Source organism: Trachurus trachurus (genome assembly GCF_905171665.1).
Source record: "Trachurus trachurus genome assembly, chromosome: 20".
Taxonomy (NCBI): Eukaryota; Metazoa; Chordata; class Actinopteri; order Carangiformes; family Carangidae; genus Trachurus; species Trachurus trachurus.
In genome coordinates this window covers 1,672,505-1,694,102 of record NC_139911.1, presented here as the reverse complement: position 1 = coordinate 1,694,102, position 21,598 = coordinate 1,672,505, and the positions used below count along the sequence as shown (strand labels likewise).

At 42.0% G+C, this 21,598-nt stretch overlaps 1 protein-coding gene across 1 annotated transcript; it reads left to right on the top strand.

Moving 5' to 3' along the window:
- Positions 1-4,324: 4,324 nt before the first annotated feature.
- On the top strand, positions 4,325-21,268 carry vopp1b (VOPP1 WW domain binding protein b; the record flags this gene model as incomplete). Its single annotated transcript, XM_083995429.1, has 5 exons — positions 4,325-4,378; positions 15,414-15,472; positions 17,750-17,827; positions 19,116-19,249; positions 21,036-21,268. 5 exons carry the CDS (start codon positions 4,325-4,327, stop codon positions 21,266-21,268), a joined length of 558 nt encoding a protein of 185 aa, XP_083851555.1.
- Between the last annotated feature and the right edge of the window lie 330 nt (positions 21,269-21,598).

Sequence of the window (21,598 nt, the reverse complement as noted above, 5' to 3'; positions counted from 1 at the left end):
AATATCTACTGAGCCTGAGGGTAGTGGTATAACATGTAGGCCAATCAGGGTCTAGCCCCAAACCTGGGGCATCGTGGGCGAGCACAATGAGCTGGACACATAAGTCTCAGGAGCTTCCCTGAAAGATATGTGGGGGACATCAGTTAGTGTTACAAATAATAAAAACAATAGAAGCATGCATCACAAATCATCTAAGATAGTATCCATCCATGTACATAGGTATGCACAAGACAATGATAGGCTAACCATACATCAGATAGAAAGCACATTCACAAAAAGGGTTTAATAGAAAAGTCTTCATTGAGCCCCTTCGGGGCTCGAGTTTGAAGATAATGAATCCAAAAAAGTTCTCTTTGGAGGAGATATTTCTCTAAATCTCCTTTTCTTCTTTTTGGGAGAACTTGTTCAATGCCTGTGTAGCGGAGGGAAGCTATAGGGTGGTTCTGGCTGTTAAAATGTCTCGCAACAGGACTTTTAATGTCTCCTGTGCGTATCGCACTGCGATGTTCCGCTATACGGGTCTTTAAGGATCTACAGGTCTTACCTACATAAGCCAGTCCACAGGGACATTTCAACAGATAAATGACATTAGTGGTGGAGCATGAAATTTTGCCCCTGATTTTAATAGATTTGCCACTCTGTGGATGATTGAAATATTTACTTCTGGTGGTGAAGTTGCACTGAGTGCAAGAATTGCAGCTGTAATTGCCCTCAATATTATCAAGAAAAGTCATCGTTTTTTTAGGTGCATGATCAGAATGAGTTATCATGTCACCGATGTTTGCAGCTCTTCTGTAGATTATACGAGGAGCAGTTTTGCATATTTTGTTAAGAGAGGAATCTGCTTGTAAAATATGCCAGTGTTTATTAATGATATTTCCAAATTATTTTGCCTGGGATGAATAACGTAAAATACAGTGAATTCTGTTCTGATCGACTTTTCTGGACGAAGGCTTTAAGCAGTCGTCTTGTGTTAGATTGGAGTACTTATCTTCAGCTCGTTTGATGATAGATTCCTTATAACCACGAGCTCTCAATCTAGTTTTCAGATGTGTACTCTGCTCTTTATAAGAGGTTTCTAAGCTGCAAGTTCGTCTAGTCCTGTGGAACTGGCTTACGGGAAGACTGTTGATCAGGGAAGAAGGATGGAAACTATCTGCTCTTAGTAAAGAGTTTTTAGCTGTAGGTTTTCTATAGATGTCAGTATGGATGGAATGAATATGAACATGTTTTCTTTGCATTATTATTATTCAAGGTCTGAAAAGACTCAAACCAGTTGTCATTTTCTGCCAATAAACGCTCTAAATGACGACGTTTTTATTTCAATTTTGGGAGGAATGTTTTCAGTAGTTAATCGAATAAAACAAAAATATTCGTTTTACTCAAACACAACCTATAAATAGTAAAACCACAGAAAGTCAGATAGATAGATAGATAGATAGATAGATAGATAGATAGATAGATAGATAGATAGATAGATAGATAGATAGATAGATAGATAGATAGATAGATAGATAGATAGATGGTTTTGTTTTTTATGTTTTTCTTGTATGTTTTATAATGACAATAACCTTCTTCTTCTTTTTCAGATGCAGCCTTTTGAAGGATGTCGCTCCTGAATTAGGACACAGCCAGTGTGTGTGTGTGTGTGTGTGTGTGTGTGTGTGTGTGTGTGTGTGTGTCACATGATTTAACGTCCTGTCTGTGGCCTCGGTCGGAGCAGCAGAGTTCCTGGTGGTGCGTTCAATGGACCGTCGTTCCTCTCTGACTGTGTGTTTCCATCCAGAGCTGCAGCAGCGTCGCTCTGCCGACCGTGCTTCTTCTCAGCTTCTGTCTGTCCCCATCTGTTAACGTCCGTCCACGCTGCTGAATGTGAATCAACCCGTTAACAGAGTCACAGCCGACGTATGAAACCGTTCACTGACACACGGTGACAGACGAGGGAGTGAGAGTCGTTTATTACAAACTCTGAACCATTACAACCCATTAGAGGAGCAGGAAGCTGGAAGAAGCTGTGGTCTTATTAATATTTATAACGTATAGCAGCTATACGTCAGAAACCATATCGCTGTCTGGTAATCACCTGGAGTTACTGAAGGAAGAGGAGGACGAGGCCGGTGCTGCTTTTATTTCAGCTCTTCAGTTTTGTTTATGGGTTTGTCTGATTCAAAATAAAAGATGAATGAATGAATGAGAGAATAAATGAGAGTTTAATGGTTCAGATGCATCGTCCCTGTGTTTCCTGTCTGCGTCTACAGGCTACTGCAGATTTCCATTAAGTTAAATAAATTATACAAGTTATTTTCCTGTTTAAAGGTGTATTAATCATAATTCTGTCCACCAGGGGGCAGAGCAACAGAGAAAACATTACACCAACATGTTCATAGCTGCTAAATGCAATGATTTGTGTGTCTTTAACCTCTGTTTTGGTGTCCATCAGCTGAAATGTGGTAGTTTATTTAATGAGACCAAAGCCATACAGCATACACACCTTTAACTTAAGGTTTATTATTGTCCCTTTTGTTTGCTATACCATTGTTTTACCAGCTCAGACCTAACACCACATGATATTTTCTGTATAAAAGCAACATAACAATGCATCTACAGGTAAAGTTGCACAATACTGTTGGTACGACTAATTTAATGACATAAAAACAAGACTAAGTGGCTGAGAACAGTGAAATTTCTAGCTTTTATTCACTGTTGATGCACAGATCGACCATCTTGGATTTTGAGCTCAGGGTTATCTCCGAGTTCATGGACGTAGCTCAACGACATTGAGGCTACGTCCATCTTTTATTCACCTACAGTTCATTGTTGTGTCCAAAATCACCCACTCATTCATTTTTTCCTTCTCACTATCCAGGGAGATCGATGTTTAGTAGTATAGTGGTTTATTTTCAGTCATGGCCGTATCGTTGTACTAACGCAGAAATCCTCTAGTGGGCGATAGAAGTTACGCACTATAGCTTTAAGAATCCATAATTATGGCATATAACTCTGCTCTCCTGCACCGCGGACGACGATGCTAACTGATGCTAACCGTTTCGCCAAGAGGTCAATGACTACTTGGCAAGTGGATTATGTTTGCTAGTTTGTTTCTTTTGGTTAAAACAGTCAGGATAAGTATTATATTAACAAAAACAATTTGGTCTTTTTTTTTGCTTTTGTTTTAGTCAGTGGGGACAGAGGCCTTCCTACAATAGGACAAATGTGGATGTCATCTTCTTTTTAGCAACCCATAAATATATACATATTTTAATATTTCTATTGTTTTTTTTCTGTTTTATATCATGGATCTATCAATTTATGGCTTTAAAGCAGCAGTAAGCAATCCGGGGGTTTTGTCTAACTTCCTGTCAGCAGATGGAGTTATCAGTCCCCGCCCTCGTCCCTACGTCACCACATTCACGCGCATCCCTTGGCTGCACACACAGAGAGGACTGCCCCTTTATGCCGTTCTCTCTCCTCATTGGATAAAGGTTGTAGGATACAAGGGAAGTTTTCTCCTGGGCTCAGAGCAGAGCAGAGTGACTGACAGACCCGTGTTTCAGACCAAACACTCTATAGAAGTGATTGATGTCGGAAGATATAACTATTTAAGACTTAGATTAACACAAACATTCACCTTACTTCTGCTTTAACAAAAACACTTTGGTCAATTTCAACTTTTTTTTTTTTTTTTGGTCAGTGGGGACATACAGTAGCCTACAAATTTGGCTGTCATCTTCTCCTTAGCAACCCATGAAAACATTTTTCTTTTAAAGATTTCTATTGTTTTTTCTGTTTTATAATCCAAAGATGGATCATGGATCTATCAATATGGCTTTAAAATCCAAAAAGCAAACTTGGAGTTAAAATGATTCAAGAAAAATTAGTTCTTGCATTTTTTTTTATTATTATTATTATTATTTTTTTTTTTTACAGCTAAGTGATATTTTCAAGCTTCAAAGTGTGTGTTTGTTCCAATGTTTGTTTATTGGGGAAGGGGCGTGGCCTGAGGATGAGGAGGACAGAAAGGGGGCGTGGCCTGCGCCTACATCATCACAGCCTGATGCGGTTTCCCACCATGATGCCTAAATCATCATCAATCTCCGCCTGTGTGGATGTGAACCATCATCACCACCACCACCTCCACCCCGGTCTGCTGCCTCCATCCTCCGGCTCTCTCTGCGGGAAACTGTGCAGCAGCGGCGGGATGAGAGCGACGTAGGGAGCCACGGAGCTTCTCCTCCTCTCCCCCCCTCTCTCCTCCTCTCTCCTCCCCGGCTTTGTGCTCTCCTGACGCGGACTCGGCTTCACCCAGCTCCCGTAAGGCGGCGCGATGCGGAGCTCCATGTCCGCCGGCTTAGCGCTGACACTCTGGCTGCTGCTAGAGGTGAGTCGCTGTCTGCAGCTGCTGCAACATTCACATCCAATATATAGCCTATATACATTTATTATATATTTTTTTTATTTTTCCTGCTTTTGCACGGTTTTATTTGCCTGGATGTGACCGGGTTGTTTATTCTAACGCGAAACTCCGTTGAAAAAACCACTTGATTTCACATTTACTCCCTCAGCGCTGCAAAGTCACACTGGATAGGACATAAATGTGAATATTTCTAACATTTGCAGCATCTTCGGTTCAATTCGGCTTCATATTAGATCCATTTAAATAAAAAACAACAACATGCAGCTGTAAAGAGCTGAACTTTTGCATTGGCTGCTGCTGCTGCTGTGATGTGATGTGATGTAAGTCTCTCTGCATAGAACATGAGAACAAAAACAGAAATGTCAGAGGAGCTGATGTGATGCAGCTGGGACCGAGCGCGTGTGTGAGTGTGTGTGTGTGTGTGTGTGTGTGTGTGTGTGTGAGGAGGAAACTGCAGCTCATTGTCTCATCAGTGCATCACACACAACAGGAAGTGGACGCACCACACACACACACACACACACAGTTTACCTGAGATCCTGTCATCCTTTGTCTTTGTGACAACACAACCATCACTGGGTTACTGGGCCTACACACACACACACACACAGTACAGTTAAACAGCAGCTTGGAGGCTGAATCTAATTATAGGCACTGATATTCAGATTTCCTTTGTCTCGTTTCCTTTTATCCAGATGTTTTATATCTATTTATATTCAGACTTCCTTCATTTTTTATTTTTTTAGGTGAAATCTCTCTTTAAATTCAAAAATATGATTTAATTTGTCGTTTTAAAGGAAGACACATTCAGCTAAAATGTTTTCTTTTTATCCTCACTGGTCCCTGAAGGCAGCACGGCGTGGTCACAGACCCTGCTCCTCCTCTTTCTCCTCTTCCTCCTCCTCCTCCTCCTCCTCCTCCTCTTCCTCCTCCTCCTTCCAGCCGGTCCAACACTCATGTCTTTCCATGTATTATTAAATCCCGTCATTATTATTTTATTCCGTTCAGCTGACTTTAGAGGAGCACATCCATCCATTTTGAGTCCTGGTGCTGGTTCTGCTGCTGTGTTCACTTCTCTCCGACCCACACACACACACACACACACACACACACACAGACACACACACGCACACACAGACAGATGATGTGGATTTATAACGCTGACATTTGATGGAACAGCTGGAACGCTAAAGTCACATTCACGTCTGCACATCTGGCAGATTTAGATTCACATCATCATCGTAATGAAACGCTGAAGCTCTGGAGCTGCTGCACGTTTCAGTCTGTGTTGCATTCAGGGCCGATATATAGCCTATAATAGATACAGATACTGTAGAGCAGGTTTAAAGGGATACGCCAACATTTTTTTTTGTGTGTCTTGCCTCACTCCCGAGTCCATGACCAGCAGATAGACACCATCCTTTCGACTGTGCGTGCAGTAACAAGGGAGATAGAGCCGTATCGCCGTAATTAGCTTAGCTCAAACACTGGAAGTGTATGGGTAGTGTTAGCCTGCCTCCACCTAAAGTCGCTAATTAGCTTAGCTCAAACACTGGAAGTGTATGGGTAGTGTTAGCCTGCCTCCACCTAAAGTCGCTAATTAGCTTAGCTCAAACACTGGAAGTGTATGGGTAGTGTTAGCCTGCCTCCACCTAAAGTCGCTAATTAGCTTAGCTCAAACACTAGAAGTGTATGGGTAGTGTTAGCCTGCCTCCACCTAAAGTTGCTAATTAGCTTAGCTCAAACACTGGAAGTGTATGGGTAGTGTTAGCCTGCCTCCTACCTGATCCGAAATCAGCAGTCAGAAGCTGATTTCATTTTAGCTCTAAACTCTGTAACTATATCACTTTATCCACATTTCAAACATGTTTAGGCGAGAAAGTAGCCGTTTAGATCAGCAGTGTGTCGTTAATTTGTCTAAATACCAGCTGTTTACAATTTTGTTGGGACAAATTCGGCGCTACTCAAGCTAGCCGTTGTGACCAACGTACTTCCGGTTACTTTCACAAAATAAAACACCCGTTGCCCTTTACATACAGAAAACCATGACGATAGAATTTGTGCTTTTACTTTGAAATAGGAAGCTAACCTACCCTCGATGTAGCTAGCTTGAACCAAAATAAACCGTCTCTGATCTCATCCCGTTAGCGGCATTTGACCGCTCAAGATGCCTTACCGGAGAGTTTTGTCAGCTCTGAGACGAAGATCGGCCCGCCGGTTTCCGTTTAGAGTTGCTGAAGAGTTTCTCTGATGACTTTAGGTGGAGGCAGGCTAACACTACCCATACACTTCCAGTGTTTGAGCTAAGCTAATTAGCGACTTTAGGTGGAGGCAGGCTAACACTACCCATACACTTCCAGTGTTTGAGCTAAGCTAATTAGCGACTTTAGGTGGAGGCAGGCTAACACTACCCATACACTTCCAGTGTTTGAGCTAAGCTAATTAGCGACTTTAGGTGGAGGCAGGCTAACACTACCCATACACTTCCAGTGTTTGAGCTAAGCTAATTAGCGACTTTAGGTGGAGGCAGGCTAACACTACCCATACACTTCCAGTGTTTGAGCTAAACTAATTAGCAACTTTAGGTGGAGGCAGGCTAACACTACCCATACACTTCCAGTGTTTGAGCTAAGCTAATTAGCGACTTTAGGTGGAGGCAGGCTAACACTACCCATACACTTCCAGTGTTTGAGCTAAGCTAATTAGCGACTTTAGGTGGAGGCAGGCTAACACTACCCATACACTTCCAGTGTTTGAGCTAAGCTAATTACGGCGATACGGCTCTATCTCCCTTGTTACTGCACGCACAGTCGAAAGGATGGTGTCTATCTGCTGGTCATGGACTCGGGAGTGAGGCAAGACACGGAAAAAAAAAAAATGTTGGCGTATCCCTTTAAAGTGGAAACTGATGAGGAGTCAACGTCCAGACGTATACGTTTTAATCACAACAACCTTTTTGTCCCCAGATGTTTCCCGTAGTGAAGAGGCCGGTCGTTGGTTCTGTGTTTAGTTTAGTTTATCAGATGAAGTGGAGCTGAGTTTAAACTGTGTTGTGACCCGACCTGCACCACCACGTGCAGCGATCGGTGGTTCGATTCCCGTGGCTCCTGATGTGTCATCGTCATCGCTGTGTGATGATCGATTATTGATGGATTGATATGTGGGTAAAACCACCGTGCTGCTGTTATTGATATCTGATATAGTTCTACTGATAACGAATATCATATCGACGGCTGTGGAGAGTTTAGTTTTGCTGCTCGACTCTGATTCTGGCTCAGTTGTTGAGATTTGTTGAATTATGGGATGGAGATTTACTGAAAAGACGGATAAATCTGAAAATGTGTAAACACATCATTTAGCGATCAAACCATCAGATGTTGTGATTTCTGGTGATGTTTGTGTTGGTTTCGTCTCTTTACGTCTTGAGGATCTGATTTGTTGTCCGCGGCGTCTCCATGGCAACACAACAATGATGCTGATGACAATGACCAACAATGTTGTGTGACACATTTTTATCAGAAAACTCAGAGATTTCAAATGTTTGATCTGGAAAAACATGAATTTTAAGTGATTTACTAGTTTCCATCTTTTTATTTCAGGGTTTATTCTTAAAGGGATAGTTCAACATTTTTGGCAAACTGGTCCATTGCCATAACCCCTATAGTCATAGCAGTAGGTTCGTTACCTTTAATTGTCGGTGCAAGCTATTTTTTAGAACGGCGGAGCAGAGCCGTGAGCTGCTCAGAGCTACGCTACGGAGGCTCATTATGGGATTTCTTGGTTTCCCTCATCAAATACACAATCCAACAACACACACACCTTCCTCCCTCCTCCGATTGGCTCATGTTGTTGTTGTAATGGTCTCATCATGTATTTTGTCCCTTCGGGGCTCCTGTAGTAGAGCTGCTGCTGCTGCTGCTGCTGCTGCTGCTGCTGCTGCTGCTGCTGCTGCTGCTGCTGCTGCTGCTGCATGTAAACAGGAAGAAGCTGTAGTTTGATATCAAGACCACCATTGTTTTATATAACCCATAATTGTTCTTATTGTTACCATGACAACAACAGGCCTTTCTGATTTTAACCTAAACTATGACCCCCGTCGCTGTATGGAAGACTCAAACTGACAGAAATCAAATGTAGATAAACTGACAACTGTAAAAAAAAATCAATGTGGTAATAAATTTCCCACAAAATGCTCCATAAATAAATAAATAAATAGAGGCGTTAATTAAGTAACATGACTTTAATCAGATCAGACAAACAGTGACAGCCTCACCTGACTGAGTTAACTAACAATAAGCCTGTAATCTAATATAATATAAGTTAAATTAAAGCTGTATCTTCTTGATGTGGATGTGGTTTTTGATTCAAAGTCTAGGAATGAAGTATTAGATCCTAATAAGTTTCATTACATCACTAAAACTAAAACTCTAAACAGCAGAAAGATTTTGAGTGTTGTTTCAAATTCAAACTCGTCCTAATGAATCAACATCACAGAGTCCAGAGTCGACTTCCTGAACGCAGCTTCAGAGTTCACGAGCTGAAGAGCTGAAGATCCTCCGGCCTCGCGCTGTGTGGAGACGGGGGTTCCCGTGGTGGTAACCATGGCAACCGCCTCAGAGAGCTTCAGCGTTTTCTTCTTTTGTTTTTTTATGACATGAACTGTTAATGAGTGAATGATTTTCACTGTGAAGAGATGAAACGGCCTCTGATGTTCAGTTCAAATCATCATTAATAACAACCAGCAACTGGAAAATGATCAGTTTTATTATTTTTATTATTAATTTCATAAAGTTGTAGTGTAAAGAACTTTCTGTTTCCAGTTTCTTCGAATGTTAGAATTTAATTTTCACAAACAGACCAACAGTTTCAGTTGAGGCAGTCGCCGCTGAAGCAGCTGTTTTCCTGCTGTTGTATAATTTCTCATCTTTGACAGATGTCGGATTAATTTCAGAGGCTTTTTTGGCCTTTTTTTTTTTTTTTTGTCGCAGCTTAACTTTGCTGAATAATTATTAAATTATTGCTCCGTTTGAAAATATCTCACACATGTTACGTAACACGAAATGCTCTGAGTGGAGCTGCAGCAACATCTCCTTTTTTCTTTTTCTATTAGAGTCAATGTGCCGGTGATTAACGTCTTAATTAGGATTGTTTCTTTTAACGCTGAAACAAAAGACCGGAAGATAAAACAGGATTGATTTATCTTTATTTAAACCAGCGTGGAGACAGAGACAGAAACAGTCTCATCCTCTTCACATCAAACCAAACTCACTCTGACAATCAGCTGCTAATGATAGAGACACGAGGTCAGAGGAGATCGATCCGACAGGAAGGAGGAGGAGGAGGAGGAGGAGGAGGAGGAGGAGGAGGAGGATGGAGGGATGAAACAGAATAAAGAGCAGCAGGTTTTGACCATTAGAGGCTGATAAAGGTTCAGATATCGATGCTGTTGTGTAAAAATCCAAAATCAATTTCACACCGTTTAGAAGTGGAGACGCTTCCTGAAAACTGAAAAGAGTTTGTCAATAAAAAAACCCCGAAATTGCTCCGATAGCTAATTTAAAGGGATATTCCCCTGTAAGTTTAACCCAGGGTCTAACGCACCGATCCAGTAGAACCCCCCCCATCAGAGATCAAACTTCTCCAGTTGTAGCGACAGACGGATTCAGACATGAAAATCACTCACCTTTTGGTGAAATTTGCCGTTTTGAAACCAAAATAGGTGACCTATCGTGTAGATCCGATGAGAAAATGGCCAAAAAGCTGCAAACACAGGAATGATGCAACACCAAAAACAAACTTGCAACAGAAAAACGCTGCAACAAAAAAAAAGCAACGATGCAAATACAAAAGCCACAACAGAAGTAAATTACCAGGGACTATTATTGCCAGTAGTTCATCGTTGTTTTTTATGTGAGAGAAGAAGAAGACCAAGAAAGAGAAATAAGAAGTGATTGTACTTTTAATTCACTTAGCGATATTAATCATGAACCTTTTCATTTATTTTTACGTTCATTTTTTCTGGTTACTTCTCTCTCTTGGCCTCCTCTGCACCAAAAGTGCAGCGCTTGATTTGCACTTTACCCAAACTGACGTTAAGACGTTAAATCCCACAATGCACCAGCCGCCATCACCGGGAGCAACAAGCCACGTTTGGGAAATGCCACCAAACCAAATATAACAATTATGACTTTTTAATCTAATATTATTATACTATATAATATTTTGTTATCTTTGTTCAGGCTACGTTTACTTTTACAACCTTTGATCACATAATGATGTCTTTTCTTTATTGATTATCGCTTGTTATCTGCATATTTTTCACTTACGGAGTCAGGCTGCCACATTTATGATCTGAATCTTGTGCATAGAGACTTTTGGAGTAGATGAGACTGTGATGCAGCAGCAGAAACTGTTACCACTGGTTAAACTTATAAGCCGGAATACGGAATATCCCTTTAAAACTGACTAGAAGTCATGAGATCAATGATATTGATTTTAAAAAATATATATTTTCCTGATGATTAGAATCAGAAAACTGATTCTGCAGCAGCTGCAGCAGCGTTTTGACTTTTCACACCCGACCGACTCCGTCTGCAATCTCAGCAGCGCACATACGGCATCATGCAGCTTCAAAGGCAACACACACACACACACACACACACACACACACACACACACACACACACACACACACACACACACACACACACACACCTGCCTGTGAAGCTGTAATGTGCAGCAGTAGCAGCATTTGAACGACTCTTCACCCTCTGAACCTTATTCGTTATTAATTCAGTATCTTTCTTTTTTCCTTGTTTTTCTTTCTTTTCTGTTTTTTATGTTGTGAATTTCTGTGTTGTCTTCCTACTCTGAAGACCACCACTGTTGTTGGTGTTTTTTCATAGGGGAGGTTTTTTTATAAGCCTTCTTTGGCTTCTTCCTCTACTGCACAATGTTTAAAGCAGAAGTAAGCGATCCGGTCGTTTTGGCTAATGCTGCGTTCCAGGCAGGCTTTTGAAACCGTAAATTACAGCTTCAAGTCACGATTTACGACTTTGTAGCGTTCCAGGCAACCCACTCGTGTTTCTCCGACCTGTTTTACCTGTGAAAGTCACTATAACGGCCACTCGTAACTTCTGACCCGTGAACTCGTACCAGATCGAACTGGTACGACTTCACAAGTCGGAAAAATAGTTGTTACGGGTTGCCTTGAACGCACCATAACTTCTTGTCAGCCGATGGAGTTAGCAGACCCCGCCCTCGTCATGGATCTATTGGTCCTCGTCCCTACGTCACCACATTCAGGCGCATCCCTTGGCTACACACACAGAGAGGACTGCCCCTTTATGCCGTTCTCTCTCCTCATTGGATAAAACTTGTAGGATACAAGGAAAGTTTTCTCCTGGGCTCAGAGCAGAGCAGAGTGACTGACAGACCCGTGTTTCAGACCAAACACTCTATAGAAGTGATTGCTGTCGGAAGATACAACTATTTAAGACTTATATTAACACAAACATTCACCTTACTTCTGCTTTTAATGTGCAGCAGTAGAAGCATTTGAACGGCTCTTCACCCTCTGACCGTCCTGCAGCTTCTAACCAGTGAAGCTCAGTCGGTTGCGTAACGGAGCGACGGCTTCCCGCTGCTCTGCACCGACTCATCTCACTCTCATTAGACACAGAGACAATGAACAACGAGCCGAACAGAACCAACACAGACCAGACTGAGTCCAGTTAGAGAGGAAGAGGAGTGATGATGAAGAGTGTTTTACAGTAATTTATTTATCAGAACCAGAACCAGGTTTTATTTTAATCGAGATAATTGAATAAGAACTGAGATGAAGTTCTCTGGTGAACGACAAACTGTGAAGATGGAGAAATAAGAATAAAAACAGAAATTAAGTCTGAATATTGAAAGCTCAACTTTATGTTTATGTTTAATTATGGATAGATAGATAGATCGATCTATGTTTGGAGAATGGTTGTTATCGTGTGTTAACTCTGCGTTCAGAAAGTTTTCAGACCCTTTGACTCGTTCTTCCCCTTCCTGTCCAGTTGCAGCCTCATTAATCTGCATTTAATGACCCATCATTAAAATTAAAATGCATCATAACTGAATGTCCTGTGGGTTGTTCAGTATCACAGCTCTAAACTAAACTAAAATCTAATTTCCTCCTTTCACCTTTTGCTACTTTCTCTTTTTTTTTGTCTTTTTCCAAACGTTCAGTCGTTGAAACCATCGATCGGTGGTTTCTTGAAATTGGAGATTTAATTTAATGTAATTTAATTTAATCCGGCTGCAGCTCTGAGTTCGCTGGAGATTTGATTACGTACTTCCTGTGTGGACGTCGGGGTTTCCCAACCGTCTGGACCGATGGAGTGGATGTACGTTGTCTCATTGGGATGCTGCTCTTCCTGTGTGTGTGTTGTGTGTCTGTGTGTGTGTTTGTGTGTCATCGCTGACTCAGTATGGTCCCACTCTCCACCAGCAGCCGGACAAACGGCCCATTGTTGCTCTGAGATCTGCTGCCTCCTCCTCTCCTCTGATTGGTCGACACCGACCTGTCGTTGTTACAAGAGGAAAACTACACTGAGATGGTTTTTAGATCTTCTCATGGACCAGCCCTTCAAAATAAAAGCACAGAGGAAGCAGAAGGTTTCTAATCAGACTCTGTTCTCTCTAATTAAAGGGATAGTTCAACATTTTCTGCAAACTGGCCCATTGCCATAATCCCTATAGTCATAGCAGTAGGTTCGTTACCTTTAATTGTCGGTGCAAGCTATTTTTAGAATGGCGGAGCAGAGCCGTGAGCTGCTCAGAGCTACGCTACGGAGGCTCATTATGGGATTTCTTGGTTTCCCTCATCAAACTCATCAAATACACAATCCAACAACTCCACAACGCTCTGGTGGACAAGTTGTGAGCTGCACATTCACCACGCTATGAGATAATAACACAATGTTACCACACAGAGTTGTTTTAGAGGGAAATGCAGAGACTGTTGATGAAAAACTGTCCCTGAAGGCAACGTGCATCAGCGGTTTTGCATGAATTTCCCTCTAAAACAACTCTGTGTGGTAACGTTGTGTTATTATCTCATAGCGTGGTGAATGTGCAGCTCACAACTTGTCCACCAGAGCGTTGTGGAGTTGTTGGATTGTGTATTTGATGAGTTTGATGAGGTGAAACCAAGAAATCCCATAATGAGCCTCCGTAGCGTAGCTCTGAGCAGCTCACGGCTCTGCTCCACCGTTCTAAGAATAGCTTGCACCGACAATTAAAGGTAACGAACCTACTGCTATGACTATAGGGGTTATGGCAATGGGCCAATTTGTTAAAATGTTGAACTGTCCCTTTAAACTGAAGCTGATTCTGTTTCTGTTGTGTAATTGTTGGGTTCAGTTTCTCTGCAGCGTCGGAGGAAGATCTGATATAAGAAACTATTAAATCTGATGTGTTTTGTGAATGAGAAGCTTCTGCACCTGCAGACACAAACAAAGCAAAGTTTCCACTTCACTGAGTTCCCTTTAATTTTCCCTGTGTGTGTGTGTGTGTGTGTGTGTGTGTGTGTGTGTGTGTGTGTGTGTGTGTGTGTGTGTGTGTGTGTGTGTGTGTGTGTGTGTGTGTGTGTGTGTGTGTGTGTGTGTGTGTTAATAGAGTCGGTGTGTAACGACATGATGTGAGGTATCAGTTCCTCCACCGGATCAAATCCAGCCTGTTTTCATTTGCTCTCAGTCTCGTTATCTTAGAGGAGGCGTCTCCACTTTAATGGAAAGTGATGGTGCGTTCACTGACCTCCGGCAGCGTGGTTCATTCCCCCTCTCTCCTCCCTCTCTCCTCCCTCTCTCCTATCTCACCTTCCTCCTCCTCTCCCTCCTCCTCCTCTCTCTCACGTGGGCTCTGTGACGTAGGAAACAGATAAAGCTGAGGATCCTCTCACTCTGCAACAACAACAGCAGCCGGTTGTGTTTTAGATGGATAGATAGATAGATAGATAGATAGATAGATACCATAGATAGATACCATAGATAGATACCATAGATAGATAGATAGATAGATAGATAGATAGATAGATAGATAGATAGATAGATAGATAGATAGATAGATAGATAGATAGATAGATAGATACCATATAGATAGACAGATACTTTATTGATCCCAAGCTGGGAAATGACAGTGCAGCAGCAGCATTACACACAGTGATGATAACATATAGTATAGGATGAGAATATAAAGAACATAACAACTATACATAATAAAATAGCAAATAAAATGTAATTTACAAAAATATAATACAACAAATTGTCAGAAGATCTTTTCAGAGACGGTTAATTAAAGTCTCGTCTTTCTGCCTCCTGAACCGCGGCCAGAGATGGAGATGAAGCCCGACGGGGGTCAGAGAGCTGCAGACTGAGTCCAGAGAGGACAGAGGTCAAAGTCAGGAGGACGACTGACGTCAGACTGGTGGAGAGGAGGGACAGGGACAGGTTTATATAGAGCCCTCAATCCTGAAATGAGTTGGAAAGATGGAAATGTGACTTCCTGAAGACTTTTTTCGGCCACAAAATAAAAAATGACAATAAAATCTATAATTTTCAGGCTCCAGAGATTGAAATCCATGAGGTTTTACCAGCTGTTCCCTCCACGCCGTAGCTACGCCGCCGCGACACAGAACTATAAACCAGGCTTTATTGGTTGAAAAGTTCACGCTGCTTCCTGTTGACAAGCTAGTTAGCAGAGAGAGGAGAATATGAGAGAAATAAAAAAGTGTGAGAACCACTGTCGTAGATGATAAATAACCTTATCCACCGCTCCATGGAGTGATTTCTCATTGGAAACAAATGCACATGGAGGAGAGGAGGGTTAGACACACCCTGGAGACACCAGATTTAACATGTTTAATGTTTTCAACCTTATTTAGAAAGTGTTTTGTGCTTTATTGTGTTTCTCTGTTTTCTGAAACAAACATCCTCTCTCTCTCTCTCTCTGTCTCTTCCAGTGTGTAGAAGCTAAGAAGTACTGCTGGTACTTTGAGGGCGGATATCCCATCTACTTCATGTGAGTACTGTACCATGCTGCACAGAGTTATATTTACACCGAGGCCGAGGCCACGCCCACACGCAGAGGCCACGCCCACACACCGACAAGTTTATATACATCGTCTCTGGATTTAGAGACGATCTGAACAGCACACACACACACACACACACACACACACACACACACACACACACACACACACACACACACACACACACACACACACACACACACACACACACACACACACACACACACACACACACACACACACTCTGCTGACTTGGAGTTTTTTTTTAATCTCTGCATTGATGTTTTAGTGAAACTGCAGCTGTTTATTGTTTGAGGTTTGAGGTGAGAACAGCAGCAGAGGTGTAACAGTCAGAGCAGAGAATTAACTCAGTTATCAGACGTTGGAGCTTCTGATTGGACCAATGCTGAGGATGAAGGAGGCTGCTCCTCCTCTTCCTCCTCCTTCTCCTTTTCCCTTTCTCTCTTCTTCCTCCTTCTCCCTCTTCTTCCTCCTCCTTTTCCTCTTGCTCCGTCTCCCTCTTTTTCTTCCATCCTCCATTTCTAGTCAAAACAAATCTAATTCTACTTAAATAAGACTCATCACATAAAAAGTAGCTTGTTTTTAGACACTTTTTACTTCTTTCAAGTCTATTTTCACTTGAAATAAGTAGAAAAATCTGATAGTGGAGCAAGTTTTTCTTTCTTATTACAAACACAAAGAAGAAAAAACAAGTTCATTTTTAGGTGATGAGTCTTATTTTAAGTGGAAAGAGTTTAGTTTTGACTAGAAATGAGACATTTTGACAAGAAATAAGACAAATATTCTTGGAAAGATTTTGAGTTTTTGCAGTGCTCTCCCTCCTCCTCCTCCTCCTTCCCTCCTCCTCCCCCTCTATCACTGTAGTGCCAGACGGCCTGGGAGTCTGAGCTATGCTCTGTCATGCTGCCTATCCACAGTCATCTATCACACACACACACACACACACGCACACACGCACGCACGCACACACACACACACACACACACACACACCCTCTCTCCCCTGTAGCTGGGATCAGTCACTTGGCCTCTGCTCTGAATCTCTGGCTCAGTTTTGCCTTTAAAATGAAACTTTTTAAAAGTTTTGTTTACGAAGCAGAAACGGAGAAACTGAGATTAATGAAACATCAGCAGCTGAGGAGGAGGAGGCTGCAGGGAAACTACTGGGAAACTACTGAACTACAGACTGTCTTTAAAACTACGGACTGTAAACTAACTACTGACTGTAAACTACTGACTGTAAACTACTCAACTACTGACTGTCTGTTAAACTACTCAGCTACTGTAAAACTACTGACTGACTGTAAACTACTAAACTACTGACTGTAAACTACTCAACTACTGTAAAATACTGAACTACTGACTATAAAATCAAGTGTAGCGTTAGTTCTGGCAGGCCATGACGTCAAGCTCTAATCAGCAGCGTAACTGTCATCACCGGTGCAGATCAGCTGATGGCTCAGCTGACTCTCCGTGGCTGCTTCCTATTGGGGAACTGCATTCAGAGCGCTGCTATTTAAACTGCTCTAGTCCGACGTCACCTCCCTTGCTGCTGCTGCTTCCTCTGCCGGCTTTTTTGCAACCCACCTCCACCCCAGCTCCTCCTGTCATTGTACATGTTGGTTGCTCTGCTCTGTCTGGGTTTTCTTTGCTGCTGCGCTCCCTGCTTATGCCGTTCATGATGGCTCGTGAAGGGCAGGGAGGTGCTCTTCCTGCCTCAGGCTTTCTACGCAAGCGCGTGGAAGAGCAGGGGGTCCCAGAACAGTACCATACCGCCAAATTAAACTGTGCAAGTAAATAAAGATTATTTTGACATAGTGGTCCTGACTGAACTACTGTCTGCAACAGTCAATATATCAATAGTTTACAGACTGTAAACTATTGATATATTGACTGTTTGTAAATTACTCAACTACTTACTATAAACTACTAAACTACTGACTGTCTGTAGTTTACAAACAGTCAGTAGATCAGTAGTTTACAGACAGTCTGTAAACTACTGATCTACTGACTGTTTGTAAACTACTGAACTACTGACTGATCTCCAGTTTCTATCTGGGACCTTATAAACAGAGAATAAATGTATTTTGACCAGATCTTCACTGTTACATCATCATTTATCCATCACAGTTCCTTTACTTCATCATCAATAAATATTATATCTGTTTGATTTTATTATTATTTCCCGTGTGTCTCAGTGAGTCTTTGTCTTTGTCCTTGAACTGGTCTCCATCTCGTCCTCAGATGTCGCTCCTATGAAGACTGCTGTGGGACTCGCTGCTGCGTCAGAGCGCTGTCCATCCAGAGACTATGGTACTTCTGGTGAGTCACCGCTCCGTCCACACACACGGTTTATACGCCAGATCATCTGGTTATACAGGTTAATGTACGTTAAATATACGTTAATGAATGTAGTTTATTCAGAGATTTACTGATGGCAGCAGAAGCTCCTGAACGCAGCACGGCAGGTCCATTACTCTGACACTGTACACAATATAGAGTGTGGCGTTCATGGACATATGAAAGTCACGAGTGGAACATGTTCAGTGCTTCAATAAATTAGTCTTTATTTAATCTGACTTGTATTTTTAATGTGACCTGCCAAGGGACTACAGATGCAAATTAGTTTAAAGCTATAATCTGGTACAGTGCATCAAATGGCAACATTTATGTTTGAACTGTCCCTTTTAAATAAATTAAAATTGAAATTGAATTGACTCTGTGACACTGTGTTTTGGTTTGAGGAAACACAGCTCACTGCTGCTTATGTCTCTTTATTAACACATTATTCAATCCTATTATTAATTATTTAACTGTAAATTGACACTAGATAATAATAAATGGAGAAGAAACATGGCGGCTCTGATCTGATGAATTCATTGAGTGTGATGTTATTTTGAGAAAACTCTCGACAATTTGTTCAGACACTGAGAAGAGAGGGCATTTTTATTTTTAAACAGCCAAACAGCACAGATACAGTATCACCCAAAAAATCTAATATGCATGGTTTCATCCTAGAAATTAAAGGGATAGTTCACCCAAAATTGAAATTTCTCTACTCTACTCATTATCTCCTCCCCCTCATGTGGACTAAGGGCTGGGAGAAGTTTCAGAGTCCTCCGTGGCTTCTCTGAGTTACAGGGGGTCTCGGCGTAGCAGTGCATGTCCATATAATGGTTGCAAATGGATACCAACTGTATTGAAGCCCCGAAATGCGAAGCTCCTCTACAGAACAAGCTTGAAATATAGACTTATTAAATTTTTTGCGGGACAATTTCGCATTTCGGGGCTTCAATACAAGACGGACATTACATACGAGCAGCATGGAGGTATCTGGATGTTTTTTGGTGTGTCTTTTTGTTACGAAGACAGTTGGTATTTGCAACCGTTATATGGACATGCACTGCTACGCCGAGACCCCCTGTAACTCAGAGAAGCCACGGAGGACTCTGAAACTTCAATTCTGGGTGAACTATCCCTTTAACAACTGTTTCACATTATTATCATGTCAAAATGATGAAAAAAACACAAAATATATGGAAAATGTGATAATTACAATAAAAAAGAAGTAATAATTAGGTAAAATAAACGTGTCCTCTGTGTGTGTCAGGGTTCTGCTGATGATGGGCGTGTTGTTCTGCTGCGGCGCCGGCTTCCTGATCCGGAGGAGGATGTACCCGTCGCCGCTGAGAGACGACCCAGCGTTCAACGTGTCCTTCACCAGACACCCGGTCACCACGCCCGGTACGGGGACGTATAGACCGGATTGCCTACTTTAGGGTAGAAAACCAGCACGCAATTTGAATGAGATCAATAGTAACGAACGAGAGTTTAGCTATATATCATATTTTTCACGCCCTATCACCGTTTAGACAAATCTGAAATGTTTGAAGAAACATTACTATTTCTGTGTGTGTGTTTTGTGTTGCTATGTGTTGTATTTATTCAGTTTGGGGGAATCACAGTGTCTAGAAAGCATCAGTGGCTCAGCTGACAGGGACAGCTAACGGTAGCTAAGCTAACAGCAGCTAAGCTAATGGTAGCTAAGCTAACAGCAAGACGTCAGCTGTTAAAACCCTCCCGTTGTGGGACACGACATGAAACTACTCCAGTTAGCTCAGTCATGTTGGAACTCAGATATCCGCTGGAGAAAATATTTTTTCATGGAGCGTTTATTGAGTCACTGAGTTATTAAAGTTAAACAGGTAGCTAACCGTTAGCCCAGCTAATCTATGATAACCATGACTAATTACAAAAATGTGCACACATAAATAGTAATGTTTGTCCAATCATTGGTTTTATAAACTTTACAAACATCAGATTAGTCTAAACGGTGATATAGTGACACGAAAAATTAGATAAATATAGTGAAACTCTCGTCCGTCACTATTGTTCTCATGCTGGTTTTCTACCAGGAAGTAGTTGTAAACAACAAGGAGATTCGAACTGAAGGGATAGAGTCAGATGAACGGTCTTTTATCAGTGTTGGTGTGATTCCTCTCCAGGCCACAGGAGGGAGCTCTGCAGCGTTAAACCAACATGAGACATTGACGTGTTTTAATATTTGACGTTTAAATCTCTGATCCTGTTTATTTCGATTCTGTGCAGAGTTTTTTTTTATTTTTAAAGGAGAATTTAAAGTTGAGATTTCAGGGCGGAAGTTTGAGCCTAAATATTAAATGAAGAGAATGTGAGTGTGTGTCAGTCGTCGACCAAGCAGAAAATTGAGCGGAGCTGCAGTAATAACCAGGAGAGAGAAGAAGCAGAGATACGAGACCCAGAGGAAGGAAGTTTCACTCCGTCTCAACTAGAAAATACTCTTTTTACATTTAGATTTATATTTTCTATCACAGGCTGATTATTCTAAACAGTCATAACACGCATGAAGAGATTTAACAGGAGCTCATTTACTGTAGCGCGTCGCACTGAAGGCAAATCATTTAATGCAGAAGACGTTAGGAAAGAATAAAGGAAGGAAAGAGGGAAGGAAGGATGGAAGGAACAAACAAAGGAATAAAGGAAGGAAGGATGGAAGAGAATAATTAAGGAAGGAGAAAACAAAGAAATACAGGAAGGAAAGAAAAAGGAAGGATAGTGGGCAGGCAGGAAAGGAGGAAAGAAGGATAGAAGAGAAAAATGAAAGGAGAAAACAAAGGAATACAGGAAGGAAGGAAGGAAGGAAGGAAGAGAAAAATTAAGGAAGGAGAAAACAGGAATACAGGAAGGATGGAAGATAAAAAATAAAAGGAGAAAACAAAGGAAGGAAGGAAAGAAGGAAGGATAGAGGGCAGCCAGGAAGAAGGGAAGGAAGGAAGGAAGAGAAAAATGAAAGAAGGAGAAAACAAAAGAATACAGAAAGGAAGGAAAGAAGCAAAAAGGAAGGATAGAGGGCAGGCAGGAAAGGAGGAAGGAAGGAAGGAAGGAAGGAAGGAAGGAAGGAAGGAAGTATCTGTCCATCTCCCCGTCCCCCTGGCAACCACCTGCGTTGCCATGGAGACTTGACCTCTCTCTCTCTCTCTCTCCTCTCCAGTCTCCCAGCAACCGGGCAGCCTGCAGCTTCAGGGCTTCGGGGTGAACGGGATGACGGGCGGCGGTCCGGGCGTCGTCGTCGGCGACCCGGGCGTCGCCATGACGACGCACCCGGCGTACGCGGCCGCGCCCGGCTCCGCCCACATGATGATGTCATACCCGCCGCCGCCGTCCTACTGCAACCACCCGCCGCCGCCGTACGAACAGATCTACCAGAACAACGACAAGAAGTAACGACGGAGCGAAGTGGACATGGAGGAAAGGAAGGAAGGAAGGAAGGAAGGAAGGAAGGAAGGAAGGAAAGGAGGAGGAAAAGAGGAAAAATAAACTGACAATTGTTCATGTCGCTGCTTTTGGATGAAAAACTTTGGGAAAAACACACAATCTGTTGTTCTAAACGAGACTGAAAGAGGCGCAGTAACACACACACACTGCAAAAACTCAAAATCTTTCCAAGATTATTTGTCTTATTTCTTGTCAAAATGTCTCATTTCTAGTCAAAACTAATCTCTTTCAACTTAAAACAAGACACATCACCTAAAAATTAACTTGTTTTTAGATCAT